The 19,528-nt window shown below is 41.4% G+C and overlaps 1 protein-coding gene across 1 annotated transcript; it reads left to right on the forward strand.

Moving 5' to 3' along the window:
• peli3 (pellino E3 ubiquitin protein ligase family member 3) lies at positions 1–18,727 on the forward strand. Its single transcript, XM_038303183.1, has 7 exons — positions 1–124; positions 4,415–4,615; positions 7,987–8,116; positions 8,201–8,302; positions 12,804–13,028; positions 15,376–15,564; positions 17,927–18,727. Exons 2-7 carry the CDS (start codon positions 4,443–4,445, stop codon positions 18,524–18,526), a joined length of 1,419 nt encoding a protein of 472 aa, XP_038159111.1. The 5' UTR covers positions 1–124; positions 4,415–4,442; the 3' UTR covers positions 18,527–18,727.
• Positions 18,728–19,528: the final 801 nt, after the last annotated feature.

Below are 19,528 nucleotides of genomic sequence, written 5' to 3' on the forward strand. Positions count from 1 at the left end.
CCCAGTCTTCCTCCTCCTGCTGCTCCTCCTGCTGCTCCTCGCTGGTGTTCCGTATCGATCCAGGCTGTGAAGCAGGAATCCAGGAGAACCGGGCCGGTTCTGGACCTCCCCTGGCAGACAGAGGGTAATGGATCCTTTCATCTCTCCTTCTCCTCCTGTTGTTGCTGTGGAGGTGATGAAGATGCCGCCTCCTCTTTGTCTCCTCATCCTCAGGCCTCCCGTGCAGCGGTTCTGTTTGCTCGGTTCTAATAGAACCGGGTCATGGAGCCGCTGCAGCAGTTGATGCTTGATGGAGGAAAGCTCTTTGATCTGATGCCGATCATTAGTTCCCTTTGATCATGCCGCCCTGGTTGGGTTCGGATGTTTTGATGATGATGATGATGATGAGGAAGCTGCACGCGCTGTCATGGGCAAAAGGCGACCCGCAGTTTGAAAGCTTCCTTTGATGTTTTCTGGATGGGGGGGGTCAAAATGGCAGCGGCGGCATCTTTGTGGTTCTGATCCAAAACGGCCCAGTTTGCTGAGGACCGAACCCTCCGTCCTCAGCTTTAGGTTCTGTTGGACCGACTGACCCTCTGGAGATTCAAGCTGTGACCAACTTTTTAGGAGATTTGAAGGAAATGTAGATTTGTATTTATTTATTTTTTGTTAATAAACGCAGAAGGATGTGATGCGTTCAGGGTCACCGAGCTGCAGGAAACAATGCTGCTGCTTCATAGCCGGTCTAAGGCAGAGGCGAACTTAGCGTCCCCAGGTATAAAGCAGTCAGCCATTAAATAGGGTTCCTTAAACAGGCCATTAAAAATCATTAAATTATTATTTTAAAAATTAATTAACTGGAAAGTGACCTGAGATGACACGAAGAGGCTTCATGTTGGCAGAAACCAGTTGTTGTTGTTGTTGTTGTTTTTGTTGCTCAGACCATTGTTGTGTGTAGCTGATACAGCAGGTAACATTTGCTGCAGTGCAGCCCTGAAAATATAGAAAGTTCTGTGTTTGGTGTAACAAACTTTCTCTTTTTAACTTAAAAAAAAAATGTTTTTCTTTGTTCATGTTTTACCAATGGAGCTTCTAATAAAGCTTAATGCCGATGAGTGAGAGGGACACAAAACATCCATCACAATAATTCAAATTAATCGGTTTTCCTTCCTGTCAAAGAATAGAATCCAAAGTCACAAATTAAAATCTTAGGTTATATTTAGTTAAACATTATATTTGTGTTTATTTTATAAACTCTGCAGTGGTTGTAATTGTTCAATGACAATTTAACCAGATCATCCAGTCAGATTGATTCAAAGTTTTCTATCTAAGGAAAACCAGCTGATTGCATCGACTCATTGACTCTTCAGCAATCCCTCACACTAAGCATGCTTGTAGCGACAGTGGAGAGGAAAAACTCCCTTTGAACAGGAAGAAACCTCCAGCAGAACCAGGCTCAGTGTGAGCGGCCATCTGCTGAGGCCCACTGGGGTTCAAGGAGACAGAAGCAGACATAGAAAAAGAAGCATAGATACAAAAGGCAACTGTCAACCAGCTCCACAGGCGGCCCCGTCCAGGAAACACACAGCCAGGCAGACGAGCTCCGAGCCAGCTCCCATGTCAGAGGATGAAGAGAGCACATCCAGTTAGTCACAGTCAGAGAAACAGGACTACACTGGAAAACAGGCCAAGCTCCAACCTCTAGAAACAAAGGTGTTGATGGCAGCAGCACAGCTGATATTTCTCTCCAGGATGGAGTCACAGCCAAACAGGAACAGACCAGATGAAGCTACTATGAGAAAAAGCAGAGAGAGCAGAACGTTAGAGATTGAACTAACAGATTCTGCAGAGTGGGAGAATAGAGAGAGAATGATGAAAAAGGGGACCCTATGTCCTCCAGCAGTCTAAGCCTATAGCAGCATAAATGCAGAATAACTGAATAATATAAGTATTTTTGATGAGGTATAAGAAAGGTAGGGTGAAGTAGTAACATCTATCTGGACTGATATTCCCCCCCGCCCGATCGGGGTGTTAACGCTCCGCCTACCTCTCTCTACCAGCCAGATCGAAGCCGCATCTGTAGACGACTGGACAAACCAGTAAAGTGGAGATGGAAATTGACCCTCTGTCTTATCCATTTAATTTCCTGCAGATGGCTCATGTTTAATGCAGGGGTCTTGGAGAACTGCCAGTGTTGCTTTTTAAATGGTAGACTACTATCTGTAAACCAGTGCAATAACTGCTCAATGAAGTGACGTTTCCCAGCATGAAGCATTTATTAAACCTTTTCTCCCTCTACCTTTAGTTTGTTAGTGAACAAAACGGCCTGTCCAATCTGTCTGGCCTCACGGAGAAGGAAATTAATACTCTCAGGTGTTTATTGGGAGCATATTTTTCAGCAGAATTATTAAACATTACTTCTGAAACCAGCTGCTTCTCTATCAATAAGATTATAGCTCTGATCTGGACTTGGAATTTTGCAGAAAGATAAAATGGTGCTGCGTTATTTCTTATTTCTTCCACTGTCCAAAACGCTCAGTTTTACCGAAATAGCGGATTGTAAATTGACTTCTTGGCCTCAGGCTGTCCTGTGCAGGGGCAGGGCTTAGTTTTATAGACATGGGGGGCCTAAACCACCAGGGGTGCCCCAAAAAAATTTATTTTCCTTTTTTTTTTTATGTATTACACATACAATCTGTTAAAAGGTGTCAGGTTAAATAGTAATTTCAATTCATTTTTTGCTGTTTTTTATAAAAGTATAAAGAAATTAAGATATTAGCAAAGAGGAAGGCTTCAGCCATCATAAAATTGGTGTAGTGATGCCACTGCCTCTTTTATTTCATGCCACCTCTCTTCACGGCCGTCAATAGGTTTTTAGGTCGAGGGGGACCTGGCCTCCTGGAAAAGGTAAATTATGTAAAGAATGTTGGGAGCACTACAAATGTGATTGCAGCAGCTATGAATGTGTCCCCCTCTGCTGATAGTATATGTTTGGTTCAACTGTGGGCTCAGCAGTTCTTCCTTTATTTCTTTGTATCTGTATCTTTCATCTTGAACCGTAAACATCAAAGAGTTGGAGTGGTAGCAGGATGTGTTTGATTCTTGTTTGTTTGTAAAACACAAGGCTACAATGAGCACTCAGCTTACAGGCTGGTTAGTTCTGTTCTCTGACCTGGTGTATTGCAACTCAGTTATACCCCACCCAGGGACGCCAATCAGTATATGTTTTTAGGATTGTTCAATATCTTAATAAAATATGTATGGGCAATATTAGGATTAGGAAGGCTGAAACATACTTCATACTCCTCATAATTATAATTATAATTTAATATTTATTCAATTCAGTTTATTTCTATAGCTCCAATTCACATCATATCATCTCAAGGCACTTTACAGAGTCGATTCAACCAGATCATCCAGTCAGATTGGTTCAAATTTTTATATTTAAGGAAAACCAGCTGATTGCATCGACTCATTGACTCTACAGCAATTCCATTTGAACATGAAGAAACCTCCAGCAGAACCAGGCTCAGTGTGAGCGGCCATCTGCTGAGGCCCACTGGGGTTCAAGGAGACAGAAGCAGACATAGAAAAAGAAGCATAGATACAAAAGAAAATGGTCAACCAGCTCCACAGGACAACATAATGTCTAACATAACGTTAGAGATTGAACTAACAGATTCTGCAGAGTGGGAGAATAGAGATAGAATGAAGCAGAATGATGAAAAAGGGGTCCCTATGTCCTCCAGCAGTCTAAGCCTATAGCAGCAGAACTATAGAGATAGCTCAGGATAACCTGAGCCACTCTAACTAGAAGCTTTATCAAAAAGGAAAGTTTTAAGCCTAGCCTTAGGGTTTCTGCCCCTTGGTCTCTTTGTTGTTTTCTATTTTAAATGTATTATTTGATGTTCAAGTAATCCTGTGTTAAAACTGTTTATTTATTTTATTTTAATTACCTTTTTATTCTATGTTAACAAACCCTATAGTTAATTTTCCTATTAAACCCTCTCTATTTGTTGTAAATCATATTTCTTTATGATGCTTAATTTTCTTTATTGCATGAAAGCTTCTTTATTGTGAAAGTTGAGATGAAGTTATAAAACGCAGAGGATCCACTGTTAGCATTTCCAGGATGGTTACCTAACGTGTTCAAAGAGAGAACAAAGCGTGGAGAGCTCTGTAATGCCTTAGCACTGCTGTGTTTTCTATGTGTAGGTGGTCTTGCCCACCTCTGATTATTAATAGTGTTGAGCTGAACCAAAACTCATTTGCAGACACATGGACTGAGCTTTGACTCGTTTCAAATAATGTCACAGTAGTTTAATAACGGTGTGATTTCTGTGGATATTTCAGATTTAAATAAAGGTTCAGGTTGATGTGGAATAATGATTTTCTCCCCATCTCTCTCTGGGATGTCCCATGTTCTCCTCCTCAGCAGCGAGCCCCAGGTGTGGCCGGTGGGCATGGTTCTGAAGGGTAGCTCAGAGGCTCTGTGTCCCCCCCCATCTCTGGAGCTGCGCCCATCCTGCAACAAGAGCCAGCCCTCTCCTCCTCTGGGCTCCGGCTCACAGCCACATGACGGAGTCATCACTGAGGACAAGGAGCCAGTCAAGTATGGCGAGCTCATCGTCTTGGGGTGAGATCATGTTTTGTATCTGCTAAGTTATTTGAATGATATAATAAACTTATTAGTTTAATCTAGTTTTAGTTTGTGGGAAACGGAAAAAGAGTTTCAGAAAAAAAACAGACCAACCTCCTCGCTGCGCCCGCTTAACTCCTGAAGCCTGATTGGCATAAGAACAGGTCAGACTCTTTCTATTAGACTTTCTTCCTTAAATCCTGGTAGGAAGACCTTTATAATCTTTATCACCATTTATGATGTTTATAACCAGTCACTGAAATATAGATATACAGATGTGATTGAAAGATTACATACACTTCCATTAAGGACAGAAAAAGAATCATCTTTCAGTAAAAAATAAATTGAAATTGACAAAAGCAAAAATTAGAAATTATAGAAAAATATGAAGAAAATTAATCAATATATATATCTATATCTATATAGATATAGATATATAGATATATACTACTGTTCTAAAGTTTGGGGTCACCCAAACAATTTTGTGTTTTCCTGAACAGTCACACTTATTCACCACCAAACGTTGTGAAATTAATAGAAAATAGAGTGAAGACATTGACAAGGTTAGAAATAATGATTTCTATTTGAAATAAGATTTTTTTTGTTTTTACATTAAACTTTGCTTTGGTCAAAGAATCCTCCATTTGCAGCAATTCCAGCATTGCAGACCTTTGGCATTCTAGCTGTTAATTTGTTGAGGTAATCTGGAGAAATCCCCCCCCACGCTTCCAGAAGCAGCTCCCATTGGTTGGATGGGCACTTCCTGCGTTCCATACGGTCAAGCTGCTCCCACAACAGCTCAATGGGGTTCAGATCTGGTGACTGCACTGGCCACTCCATTACCCATAGATTACCAGCTGCACGATTTGGAGGTGTGTGTAGGGTCATTGTCCTGTTGTAGGATGAAATTGACTCCAATCAAGCGCTGTCCACTGGGTATGGCATGGCGTTGCGAAATGGAGTGATAGCCTTCCTTATTCAGAATCCCTTTTACCCTGTACAAATCTCCCACCTTACCAGCACCAAAGCAACCCCAGACCATCACATTACCTCCACCGTGCTTAACAGATGGCGTCAGGCATTCTTCCAGCATCTTTTCATTTGTTCTGCGTCTCACAAACGTTCTTCTTTGTGATCCAAACACCTCAAACTTGGATTCATCCGTCCACAACACTTTTTTCCAGTCTTCCTCTGTCCAATGTCTGTGTTCTTTTGCCATCGTAATCTTTATCTTTTATTGGCCAGTCTCAGATATGGCTTTTTCTTTGCCACTCTGCCCTGAAGCCCAGAATCCCGCAGCCGCCTCTTTACTGTAGATGTTGACTCTGGTGTTTTGCGGGTACTATTTAATGAAGATGCCAGTTGGGGACCTGTGAGGCGTCTGTTTCTCAAACTAGAGACTCTGATGTACTTATCTTCTTGCTCAGTTGTGCAACGCGGCCTCCCACTTCTTTTTCTACTCTGGTTAGAGCCTGTTTGTGCTGTCCTCTGAAGGGAGTAGTACACACCGTTGTAGGAAATCTTAAATTTCTTAGCATTTTCTTGCATGGAATATCCTTCATTTCTAAGAACAAGAATAGACTGTCGAGTTTCAGATGAAAGTTCTCTTTTTCTGGCCATTTTGAGCGTTTAATTGACCCCACAAATGTGAGGCTCAGGAAACTCAATCTGTTCAAAGGAAGGTCAGTTTTGTAGCTTCTGTAACGAGCTAAACTGTTTTTAGATGTGTGAACATGATTGCACAAGGGTTTTCTAATCATCAATTAGCCTTCTGAGCCAATGAGCAAACACATTGTACCATTAGAACACTGGAGTGATAGTTGCTGGAAATGGGCCTCTATACACCTATGTAGATATTGCACCAAAAACCAGACATTTGCAGCTAGAATAGTCATTTACCACATTAGCAATGTATAGAGTGTATTTCTTTAAAGTTAAGACTAGTTTAAAGTTATCTTCATTGAAAAGTACAGTGCTTTTCCTTCAAAAATAAGGATATTTCAATGTGACCACAAACTTTTGAACGGTAGTGTATATATATATATATATATATATATATATATATATATATATATATATAATGTGTGTGTATGTATGTTCAGTCAGACTTCTGCACCTGTTGCCAGTTATGTTGGTTCCTGATCATCATCAAGGTGCTTTAATTTTTCTAGGACCGTTTAAAATTATTCGTTTAAATAAATATTTTATTGAACTAAATCATCATTTAGTAATTTTTTTTATTATAACTTTTTCAGTTTTGTTTGAATTTATCGTTGTCTTTAATAGGACGGTATCTAAACCTTCAAGCACAACTGTATATACGTATTAATGTATATATCTTTTACGATTAAATTTAAAGGATCTTAAACACAGAATTGTGGAGTGGATTTTGTTTTATTATTGTTGGAAACAAAGAAGACGTTTTATAAACCGAAATGTGAAGAAGAAAGAAAATGCAAGCCAGAAATTAAACTTTTAAAATCTTCTTTATCAAAAACATTAACATCACTGTTTTCTCAGATATCATTATAGTATTTTTAATCACATTTTATTTATTTTTTTACTTTAAATTATTTTTCTATTTTTTTTACATTTTAAATTTTTTTTTTTGTTATTTTAAATTCCTTTATTTAAATTATTTTTTAAAATCTCTGTTTTTTTAATTTTTTTTACGAATGACTTTCTTTTCAAACTACATTTTACAGCTCACCTTCACTAGATCACCAAAATGTTAGCTTTAAAAAACATTTTTAAAAAGCTAGTTTCACGTTCCTTATTTATATGATATTTATGTTTTTATATATTTTTTAAAAAGTCAATATTGACATTACGATCCAGGTTGTGTATCTGGCTGCAGGTAATTAGATTAGAAGAAGCAAAACATTTGACAGCTGAGATCTGAATTCTACAGACAGTGAACAAACAATCAAAGTTCCTCATTTATTTTGTTTTAAAACAGTCATCCTAACATTATGAGCCATTTAATAAAATAAGGTTATAAACACCATATTTAGTCCTTTCTGAGCCTTAATAGGATTCTAGCACTGTGTGTGATGAGCAGACATAAACAGCAGTGGCGCCACCTGCTGGCAGAACCACAGAACTATCAGAAAGCCAGATGGGAGCAATTTGAGTGTCTTCTAAATTGAGAAGACAGCAGGACACGGTCATATTTCAGAAAAAAAACTTTGTATGCAACCAGAGAGATTCTCTGGCATGAAATTTGAAATAATATTTTAAAAAAACTTGCTTTAATCATTTATTCAGGTTACAGCAGAATTATTTCTAACCACTTTTCCCTTGTTGTATTTTAGCATTATACATTATTTTCCTTATTGAGATAAATGTCGTCCTCTGACTCTTCCCAGCCACAATGGGTCACTGGCAAATGGTGACAAAGGCCGTAGAAGAAGTCGCCTTGCCCTTTATAAGCGACCTAAAGCCAATGGGGTCAGACCAGATGTTATCCACAACGTCTCGACACCTCTGGTGTCAAAGGTACGGAGTAAAATCCCCTGAAAAAACCATGAGCAGTTCACATCCTGCTACCGTGCCGTGACCGCTTATCCTTCCTATCAACAGGCTCTTAGCAACAAAAGCCAGCACAGCATCTCCTACACATTGTCCCGGAGCCACTCTGTCATCGTGGAGTACACACATGACATTAACACAGACATGTTTCAGGTGAGTTTGCTTTACTGCTTAAAAAGGTGTGTTCACACTGGATGTAAATAAGGATTTAATATGTTATCTTTTTGTAAATGCACAATCGGAAGCAGATCAAGGGTCTGTGATGGATGCCAATGAGGCCCGGCATACGCTGTGCCATGTTTTCAATTATACTCAACTAAAGCTTATACTTTATGGCGAAATCGCAGGATTTAAAAGTTCACAGCTCACAATGTATGCGGCTGACGCTCTGATGCCATCTACCTGCTCACACTGTACGTCTAAAAACCCCACGTCGGACTCAGCGACGAGAGATGGCGCTGTTCGGACTCATCAATCTGGAAGAAGTAGAACTCCCTTGTTTGCACGTGCACAGTGCGCTACGTTCTGCTAAATTGGTTCGTAGCTCTGCTTCAACAGCAAGATTTGCCCAGGAAAACCTCCCAAGAGCCGACTGAATTTCACACATTTGATCTTCTGACCTTACGATTCCTGATCGGGAGCTCGTCGTTAGAGCCTAATCGGCCTTTGTTACCTGCATGTGCAAAGACGACGTAGGACGCATCATGACCCCTTGCTCACACTGGCTCCGGTGCGGTTACCGAGCCGACGGAGACCGCAACTCCCGCACACCCCCTCTCATACCGCCCTTTTGACTACGGTGCGGTGTGGCTCTGCGGCTCCGGCAACAGGTCCGGAGATTTAACTTGCGAGAACAGAACTTCACTTGAGTTCACGTAACTTCACGCGATAACACGGCCCAAATAAGGATATTTGCGAGAGCTTGTTGCGGTGGGCTCCGGCACGCCGCAAGGATAGCTTTCTTGCTGAATTTTCTGCAGCGCCGGAGTGTCTCGGTAACCGCAGCCGGACAGCTCAGCAGCCGGTGAGAGAGGTTTACGTCTTTTTAATGACTTGGAATCACTGCGGCGCCGCACCCACCGCACCGCAACGATAAGACCGCAGTCGGTGTGAGCCGGGGGTGAGGAAGAAACTTGGCCCGATCTAAAATATTCTTACACGACTGGCGAATCGGCCTGAAAAGTGCAAAAACAGTGTATGCTAACCCTAATGCGAGTATGTCAAGACAGCACTGCAAATCAGTGGTGGGTGTGAGAGTTTGGCATTCAGAACTTTTCTGTCTGTCAGAATCGCGTTGACCAATCAGGGACTGGATGTGGTTGTGGTGCAGGTCAAAGAGCGCAGTGGAGACAGCTTATATGAAATTCAAAATCTGTCCCCGGAGATGAGAAAGCAGAGCATTTCCACTGGAACTACCATCCAACAGGGTGTGGTACTCGCCGAACTGGGGGCAGATCTGGTAGACCCAGAGATGCCAGCCCCCATATTTGGTTTTCCACAGTAACAAAACCTTCACTCTTCGGGGTAGAATCAAATCTGCTATGTTAAGAGAAACCGGCCAGCAGATGGACGCTCCCATTTGATGACGCGGTGACGCAAGCTGGGCGATAACCTTCACGTCTATGTTGATTGTTTGCAAGAGTGAGAGAGACGAAATGTCAAGTGACCAACAGCAGACAAGCAATGACGTTCAATAAGAACATGACTCCTCTTGGCCGATAAGAGTCGCCCCAGCGCTCCCCTGCTCGTTTCCGTTTGCTAGCCGATTTCCAGGTCTGCGACTGCTGATGGTTAGATTAGCTAAGCAGCAATCTCCACATGGCTTCTGAGCTCCTTTGCTTCCTTAAGTTGGCACAAATGCTCCAAAGCCTAACCAGTATGCTCCCTTTTGTTGCTTCTTGTTTCGTTTTAATCTGAGATCTCTGCCGCAAAGAAGAAGTCATTTCTCAGATCTATCACAGAGCTACTGTGAGAGCTGTTTCCCATGTTAGCTAACAATAAAGAAAACGGATTAAATCCAACTTAATTACTTATTCTAAGGCCTGGTGATACTTCGGACTGACTTAAACCCAAATCCCCTTCAGATGCACGTTTCTGCTCATATTAGCTGGTTTGCTCAAATTTCAGTCCCTTAATGCAGCAGCCTTCAACGTTTTCCAGACCAAGGACCCCAAACTGATGGCGAGATGCAGCGGGGAACCCCTAATTATATATATTTTTTTAAATAGTGTTCTGTCCAACTGGTCCTAAAGTCATTCTATTACAGATGGAGTAATGAAACGAAAGTAATTTCACTCTGGGGTTATTAAAGTATTTCTGATTCCTCTCGCTTGTTTCTGAATCCCACATCGTAGCATGGTATAGACAATTCACGTTAGCAGTTTGAAGAACACCTGCTTGCTTCTGATGCGTTAAAAAGTGAAGATGGATGCGTAATATGACTCATCCAATGACACTAGTTTCCAGTTAGACTCTATGTAATGAATAAAACTCAGAAGTAGAATGAACAATAAGTAATGAATAAAGTATAGTGTAAGAGCCAGTTAATGGGGAGTTCATATAGAATAATAATTTAGATAAAAAATTTATAAATATGCTTTATTTACTTTTAAGAAATTCATGATGAGTATATGTTCTAGAATGTATAACTTAGTTAATACAAAAGGATGCTTTTATTGTGAAAAGTAATTTGGCTTCCACTACGTAATGCGTAACATTAATATTTTTCTAGTATTCACGTTTGAGTTCAGATTGCAGTTGGATACGGTGGAAGCAGCACAATTTTTTGACCGATCTGTACCGAGCCTTTCGTTTTTTCTGTAAGTGTACTTTTCTGAGTTCTTCAAGTAAACATCATTAAAGAAGACTTGGTTTCAGTCGAGTGATTCAAATATTGGCTGTTAGACAAACTGCAAAGGTGGTACAACAAACTTTTGGGACGCAGAGTGCCACTACATATAGATACCTTAAAAGCGTACTTAAGTAAAGTAACAAAGTATTTTTTACTTGACACCTCTGAGCATTTCTAATATCCCTCCTCCAACTCAAAGTAAAAAAAAAAAAAAAAAAAAAACGTCTCTATTTTAAGAACAAACTTTTACCTCTGGAGAATTTAAATGTTTTTTTTTCTGTGTAGACGGCACAACTAGTCTTGTTAACTAGTCTTGTTAACTAGTCTTGTTGTGGTCCATCTACACCTTATGGACAAAGGACAATCTTTGGAGGACCAGAATGTTCTCATTTTGGACAAAGAAGACAGGTGGTTTGAGAGGAAGGAAGCCATCTATGTTAAGAAAGGAAAACCAACCTTAAAGGGGGGGGGGGGTTATTGCTGCAACCTACAATGCAGCAATAAAATTGATTCCTTCCCGCTATCATTGCAACCTAGGGTTGCCAACTCCCTGAAAACAAACACCTCATGTGCGTGACGGGTGACCCGACTGCCTTCACCCCTATTATTTGACTATTTGACTCAAATCTGCATTGAATTAGATTCATATTAGTGAGCGACATGAACACATGGAAAATAAATGATTATCTAGCGATTCACTTTAATACAAAATAACAAACTTTGCTGAATAAAATAAGTATCTTAAACATCAGCCTGTCCTGCTTAACTTCAAACTGTAAAAATGAATATAAAACAATAAATAAATAGTGCACATTTTTGGTGCAACAGCAAACTTGTGCAAACTTGTAAACATATTTGTGCCTTAAATGCAATGACTGTAGGCTACAGTTGGAAAACGGAAATAAAAATCATTAGCCTAATTCCACATAATGTGGCGATAGCCGACTTTTCCACTTGTATTTCCTCTGAGCTCTTGCGGCAGTGAGGAGTTTTCCGCCCCTAAAAGCAGCGTCAGCATTTAACCGTTCGTCCTCCATGATGCTCTGTTGTGTCCCGCTATCTTCTCCGATTCCGGATCGTTAATTATATGTTGTCAGTTCATTGGTCACAGCGTAGGACAGGGAGGGAAACAAGTTTACCGTAAGTCTTGTATCTAACGTGCCCTTGTTTTTCATTTTCCATTAGCTTTTTACTGATTATTTTTTGAATCTCCCAATAAATGGGACAAAGTGCGTTCCTTTTCCACTTAATACGGGACAGGTACTTCTATTTCTGAATATGGAACGATTCCGGTTTTCAAGGGACGGGTGGCAACCCTATACCAACCCCAACCCATTTACAGGGGAGCAGAATACCTCGCCTATTCAGCCAGGTCAACAATTCCCTCTAACGACCCCCCTTTCAGAGACATAGACAGGTATGGGGCATTGCAGGATAACAAAGAAGCCAAACGACCCCCATTCCAAAGGGGGGGACCCGTTCATCCGTTTCTATTTGCATGTTTTCTAAACTAAAACCAGGCTTTGTTGGGCTGCTGGATAAAACCTGGAACTAAACGCTATTTCTGACATTTTGGATTGAAAAAACTTCCTGGATGGAAGAGAAACGTCTTCAAACTTGGAAACAAAGTCCAGTGGATTGATTTTAACTGTTTTAGAATGACTATGATCTGGTTGACAGAGAATCATCACCAGCATAGTGTTGTTAACATGGTTTAAATAAGACGTGAAAACGCCGCAGCCTCCAGATTATGATGTCTATGTATTTATGTGACATCACTGACCTCTGTCTTGGCTTCCTCAGATTGGCAGATCTACGGAGAGCATGATAGACTTTGTGGTCACAGATACAGCAGGCGGCAGCAGCGGTCATGGCGGAGGCGCCGCAGGGGAAGGCGGCGGTGGAGGCCAGTCGGCCCAAAGCACCATATCTCGCTACGCCTGTCGCATCATGTGTGAACGCAGCGCTCCCTACACAGCCCGCATTTACGCCGCTGGCTTTGACTCCTCCAAAAACATCTTCCTAGGGGTGAGTTCCCCTTTCCTCTGCTGAAGCAGAAACGGATCGGTGTAGGTGTAGCGAAAGGGGCAGATTGGACGAGTTGAGGCAGCTGCTCAACAAGTAGATGGGAGGGTAAAGACTGGTTGATGCTTGACGACACATTCTTGAGGTCTGCACCGTGTCATGATCTATACAGCTTATCTGTTTGTCACCATGGGGACAGTTCTGCACAGAAAAAGATGGCGGAAGAGCAAATGATTTGCTTAATCAGGAACTAATAACCTTTAGTTAATGATTCTTTACCCTGTTTGAAATAGCTAGCAGCGAATAAACATCAGGATTCCACTGAATGACTCTTGGTCAGACTTGGTAAGGGAAATGTAATGAGCATCTGAGGAACACATGAACACTAATGTTATATCAGCATTTAGATCCTTAGTGAATAAAGCTTGTCCAAGCTTCAGCAACAGCCCAAAACATGTTTCTGTAGCATAGCATAGCATGCAGTCCATCCTGTTAGCTTTGTCTTTACTCATCAGTAAACACATGAAATGATCAATTTCATCAAAAGACATATTGTTTGTTCTGTCTTTAATTGTGCCAGACCTGCAAACCTTTTTGTCCATTTCCATTGGAAGCAGTCAAGCTTCAAGCTTCTCCAGATCTCCATTCTTGCTGGAGATCCTACCGAACTGGACCTCAGCTTCATGAGCAAGGGAGAGGAGGCAAAGAGAGGAGGAATCTGGTTTTCTTTGTCCTCATAGAGAGGGGGCTGGCAAGTCACACCTCTGTAGGAGGACCTGTGGAGGAGTTGGCTGGAAGGGGGGGGGTCTCAGAGAGATCTTTTAACGGTTATTCACCAAAGCTGCGTTCTCTTCTATGGTCATCATGTTAAGATGAAGAATAGACACTGGTTCCCAATATCCAAAAACCAAGATCATGGCATATGGCACAACATAGCTAAATGCTTATTACATGATGCCGCTAGCTAAATGCTTGTTACGTAATGCTGCTAGCTAAATGCTTGTTACGTAATGCTGCTAGCTAAATGCTTGTTACGTAATGCCGCTAGCTTAATGTTTCTTACGTAATGCTGCTAGCTAAATGCTTGTTACGTAATGCCGCTAGCTAAATGCTTGTGACGTAATGCCGCTAGCTAAATGCTTGTTAAGTAATGCTGCTAGCTAAATGCTTGTTATGTAATGCTGCTAGCTAAATGCTTGTTACGTAATGCCGCTAGCTAAATGCTTGTTACGTAATGCCGCTAGCTAAATGCTTGTTACGTAATGCTGCTAGCTAAATGCTTGTTACGTAATGCTGCTAGCTAAATGCTTGTAACGTAATGCTGCTAGCTAAATGCTTGTTACGTAATGCTGCTAGCTAAATGCTTGTTACGTAATGCTGCTAGCTAAATGCTTGTAACGTAATGCTGCTAGCTAAATGCTTGTTACGTAATGCTGCTAGCTAAATGCTTGTAACGTAATGCTGCTAGCTAAATGCTTGTTACGTAATGCCGCTAGCTAAATGCTTGTTACGTAATGCTGCTAGCTAAATGCTTGTTACGTAATGCTGCTAGCTAAATGCTTGTAACGTAATGCTGCTAGCTAAATGCTTGTTACGTAATGCTGCTAGCTAAATGCTTGTTACATAATGCTACTAGCTAAATGCTTGTTACGTAATGCCACTCGCTAAATGCTTGTTACGTAATGCTGCTAGCTAAATGCTTGTTATGTAATGCTTTATTACCTTGCTTGTTATCGAGTATCTAAAACTTTGCGCTGCTAATACGCGCGTGATTAAAACTTATTCAGTGTGCTAGCAGTTTCACATAGCACCAAATTAGTTCATCATTTTTTTTCAATGTTTAATATTCACATCTAATCAATTCAGACCTAAATTCTTAAATGTTTTGTATATTTCAAATAATATTTTGTTAAGAAATGTATAGTTTATGTGCCTGAAAGAAATTACTCCTCATAGCTTCTCTTGAGTTTTTTTCTTTTTGTTTGACTGGCTGTGCTGCAGCTCCAGTCCTTTTACACAAAGACGGGTCTGCCTTCATTAATACAGATCCAATTAAGGTAAAGATCCAATTAAAACCAATCTCCTGAGATGAAACTTGTGTTATTGTGTATTTTTCACTCCTCTGGTCATCAAATTATTCCCACTTGGACAAAAAAGGAAAATGCAAAGAAAATAAAAAAAGAGATTTCATTTAAGTTAATCAAGAAATTGACAGTCTGAGGGATTTTTAATCATTGCCAATCCAGCAGGTTTAACTGTAACTGTAGGAACTAGTTCAGCAATCTCCCTCTGAGCTGTAGGTAACACAGAAAGGGCACAGTGATGTTGAACTGTTTGTGTTCTACATCAGGAACGGGCTGCCAAATGGAGAACATCTGACGGTTTGATGGATGGACTCACCACCAACGGGGTTTTGGTGATGCACCCGGCCGGAGAGTTTGTCTCTGAACCTGCTCCCGGTGTCTGGAGGGAGATCTCGGTCTGCGGCAACGTCTTCGCCCTGAGGGAGACCCGGTCCGCCCAGCAGAGGGGAAAACTGGTATTGGCATGGGTGTCACGATACGATATTATCACCATATTGCAATATCACCATATATTTGATATTTTTCCTGCCATCAAAATTAAATGTATATATATATATAAAAAAGCAACCTCTGTATAAGCTCATCAGATGATATTGATCGTTAAGTTATTTTGGTATCGATTGTTTGGGTTTGAGTCGGTCCACGTCTTCCACTCTAACTGCCTCAGCTACAGATAATGACAGCAAAAGCGCTCCACAGCGCCATCTGCCAGCCTGGTGGTGCAGAGGGAGCCCATTTACCCTCAGTTTCAGGTCAAAAGGTTTTGCTTAAAGGGGTCATAGAGGTGTGAACAGCTAATGTCCTATTAGCTGTTCTATGAGCCCTAATGCAGCCTGGTTAAAAGCCCTAGAATGAAACCACAGGTTTTCTTCCTTTTATGGTTTGATCATGAATATTTAGATGAGCTGTGCTCTGATTGGTTGGTTTACAACGAGTCAAGCTGCTGAGCAAAGACGCATCATAGCAACAAGCACTCACTCACTGAAACATCTGATTGTTGATATGGTAGGGGGACCAGACGTCCTCTTTTTCCTGGACATGTCCTACTTTTCAAAATGTCTGAGGGGAATTTCCAAAGCGTCCGTGATTTTGGTCGACTGCAGTGCAACACAATCCCGCTTTGGACAGAAAAGCTGCAAAGGTTTCACAAGCAACCACGCAAACTCCTCCCCTCACCCCGCCTTCTCTTGTTGTCTGCGCAGTGGAAGTAGTTCTAATCCACACATGATGCAGGAAGTGTTGCACTGCCTGCTCGCTCTCACTCGCATTAAAAAAACACCTCCTCACAGAGTCTAAAATCCAGGATAATTTATCCGACTTGCGGGCATCAGTGAACAACTATCGATATCAGGGAGACTACCGGAAAATCAAGGAGACTTGGGATGTCTGTCCCCCTCCTCCGGCATGATGTAAAACATGGCTGCAACGTTCAGCCAATCATGCAGCGTAACGTCACTGGCAGGAAGCAGATCTGGTTCCTCCAGCGGCTGCTAACCTGTCTAACCCCTAAATCCCACATCCTCCGCCGCTCCAGGAGAGCGTGCGCTTTATTATTATTATTAAATTCATAGGAGCAAACATGGGGAAATGAATGCTGAATTTAATATGACATATTAAAATAGTTTATTTTTGCTTGGATTTTTGTAACAGAGAGAACAAGGATGATATAATCTTTACATTTTTATCAAAACATTAGCAGCTTATCTAGAACAAAAAGCAGAGCTGGATCTATGAACACATGAATAGAAAACAGGTTTATGATTGTGAAAATATTTTCCTGTTAGCTTTCACTATAACTTTATTAACCCTTTGTAGGGCAAATCCCCCTTTACAAATATATTCCTCCCATCCCTCAGTGATCTAGAAGCACTAGATCTATATCCAGCCATTCAGCAAAGATCCTGCTACATGGCTGCACGTCTGATTTTGTCATTTGACCGATTAGATGAACCTTTGATTGATAGATTACCTGCTGGAAATTAAGGTTGTGAAAATCTTTGAAAATCAACATTTCCAGCCAATAGTGTTATTATTGGAATCAAGGAAAATATCTCATTAACTGTGGAACATTAAATAAATCTGGATATTTTGATGGCAAAAATTAATGTCAATATAATAACAAGAAACAACAACTTTTCTGAATATATTAAGAAAAATAACAAAAGTCTGACTCTGAGAGAGAAAGAAACACATTTTCTTTGGTCTAACATAACCTTAGAGGCATTAATGCCGATACTGGAACTGACAGTTTTTAGTTTATAAACCTAAATATAATTGTTAACTAGGCTTATTAACTTTTTAACTTTACTTTTTATCTTTTCAGTTAGTTTTTTACCTTTTTTTTTACTTTTTATCTTTCTAATTAACTTTTTTCCAACTTTTTTTAGCTTTTGAATTAACTTTTTACCTTTTTTTCCTTGACTTTTTAAACTTTTTAACTTTTTTTCTTTACTTTTTTACCGTTTAATAAATTATTTCCTTTTTTTCTCGACTTAAATTTTTTAATCAACTTTTTTTCCCATTTGTAAAGTGGATGCAAGTGATCAAAAAACGCTAACTTGCCCTTTAAATGGTTAAAATGATTTATCTTAGGAAATAGGAGAGGCACATTCCATGATTTCTCACATCACTTTTATTTAAATATTAATAAATATGTAAAAAATGGCTGAAACCATCACTGTCCCAGTTTCCTATTTTAATTTTCCTAAAATGTGTTTATTTTTCTGTCTGAGCTGGAAACGTCTCCAGATTAGATGCAGAAACCTGCTCACCTAATGTTGGAGGAATCACTTGCTGACTGTTTCTTGTCTTCTTCAGGTTGAGAATGAGTCAAACACCCTGCAGGACGGTTCTCTGATTGATCTCTGCGGGGCCACCCTGCTCTGGCGGACACCCGCCGGCCTGCGCCACATCCCCACCCTCAAACAGCTGGAGTCCCTTCGACAGGAGCTGAACGCCGCTCGGCCCCAGTGCCCCGTGGGCTTCAACACTCTCGCCTTCCCCAGCCTGGCGCAGCGCGAGATCGTCGACAAGAAGCAGCCTTGGGTCTACGTCAACTGCGGCCACGTGCACGGATACCACAACTGGGGCTATCGCAAGGAGAAAGGGCCCAGCAGCCCGGGGGGCACGGCGCCAGCCGGCACCGGTGATAGAGAGTGTCCCATGTGCAGGAGGGTGGGCCCCTATGTGCCTTTGTGGTTAGGCTGTGAGGGGGGGTTGTACTTGGACGCCGGCCCCCCCACGCACGCTTTCTGTCCCTGTGGACATGTGTGCTCTGAAAAGACAGTAGTGGGATGGAGCCAGATCCCGTTGCCCCACGGCACGCACGCCTTCCACGCCGCCTGTCCCTTCTGTGGTACCTGGCTGACGGGGGAGCAAGGCCACGTCAAACTCATCTTCCAAGGCCCCGTGGACTGAGGCATGCACACCTACAGGAGCCTCGCACACTCACCGAGGGTTTCACTGTTGGCTGGTGTTCTCCAGCAGAAATGTGAATGTTGCTGACGAGTACAGGAGGACGACTCCGTACGCCAGAAAACTAAAAGCAATAGTTGATGCCAAGGATTTGAATGGAACACTGTCTGGAGAAAATGTAAATAAATAGTGTTGAACTGAAAAGTGGTCTTTAGTTATTATTAGTTTGTTTTTTTGACATGAGCCTTGAACCGCTACAGTGAGGGTTTGCATCAACACGGCGCCCTGAACGCCGCCGGGTGGGCCGCTGATGAAGATGGAGCTTCGCTGTTGGATGTCTGGAGAGACTGAAAGGAAAAAACAATGGCGGGAAATTCTGGAGAGGTTAGCTCGGTCGAACTGAGTGTTGTTGGTGGATTGATGTTTGGACGAATCCAACATTTCCTCTTCCCCAACTGATAAATCTAATTCTATGCGAGATCATACAGGTTAGGCTAAATGTCTTGGTTTATTCCTGGTTTATGCACCAAATAAACCAATTATGAATGTATTCCAGACTGTTTTTAGATTCCCTTTAGCTGGAAATAAGTCAACCTTTAATTTAAAGTCGTAGGGAAGCGGCCGTTCCAACCGTTGCATTTCCTAATTCTCCCAGTGGTGCCCGACTTTACCCGAGTGAATAAAGTCAATGTGATTGGTCGATTATCAAGGGGGCGGGATTATTGTGGCGGAAGGTTTTCAAGCAAGTTTGGTTGTGGCCGGTTTCTCGGTAGCATCTTGCTAACCAGTTAGCATCTTAGTGCTAGCAGGTTCCCAATGGGAAATTCCATTGGGAACAGACTGATAATGTCAGACTGATAATGTACCATAATGTCATCCATTGTATGGATGACATTATGGTAATTACTTTACATCAAAGGCGCATCTCTGTGAGAGTGGGGAGTACCAAGATGGCGGCAGGTGACTTCAGTTTATCAGCAATCAAGTGAATAAATATAGATCAGT

Source organism: Cyprinodon tularosa, unplaced genomic scaffold (assembly GCF_016077235.1).
Source record: "Cyprinodon tularosa strain WSP-4 unplaced genomic scaffold, ASM1607723v1 ctg507, whole genome shotgun sequence".
Classification (NCBI taxonomy): Eukaryota; Metazoa; Chordata; class Actinopteri; order Cyprinodontiformes; family Cyprinodontidae; genus Cyprinodon; species Cyprinodon tularosa.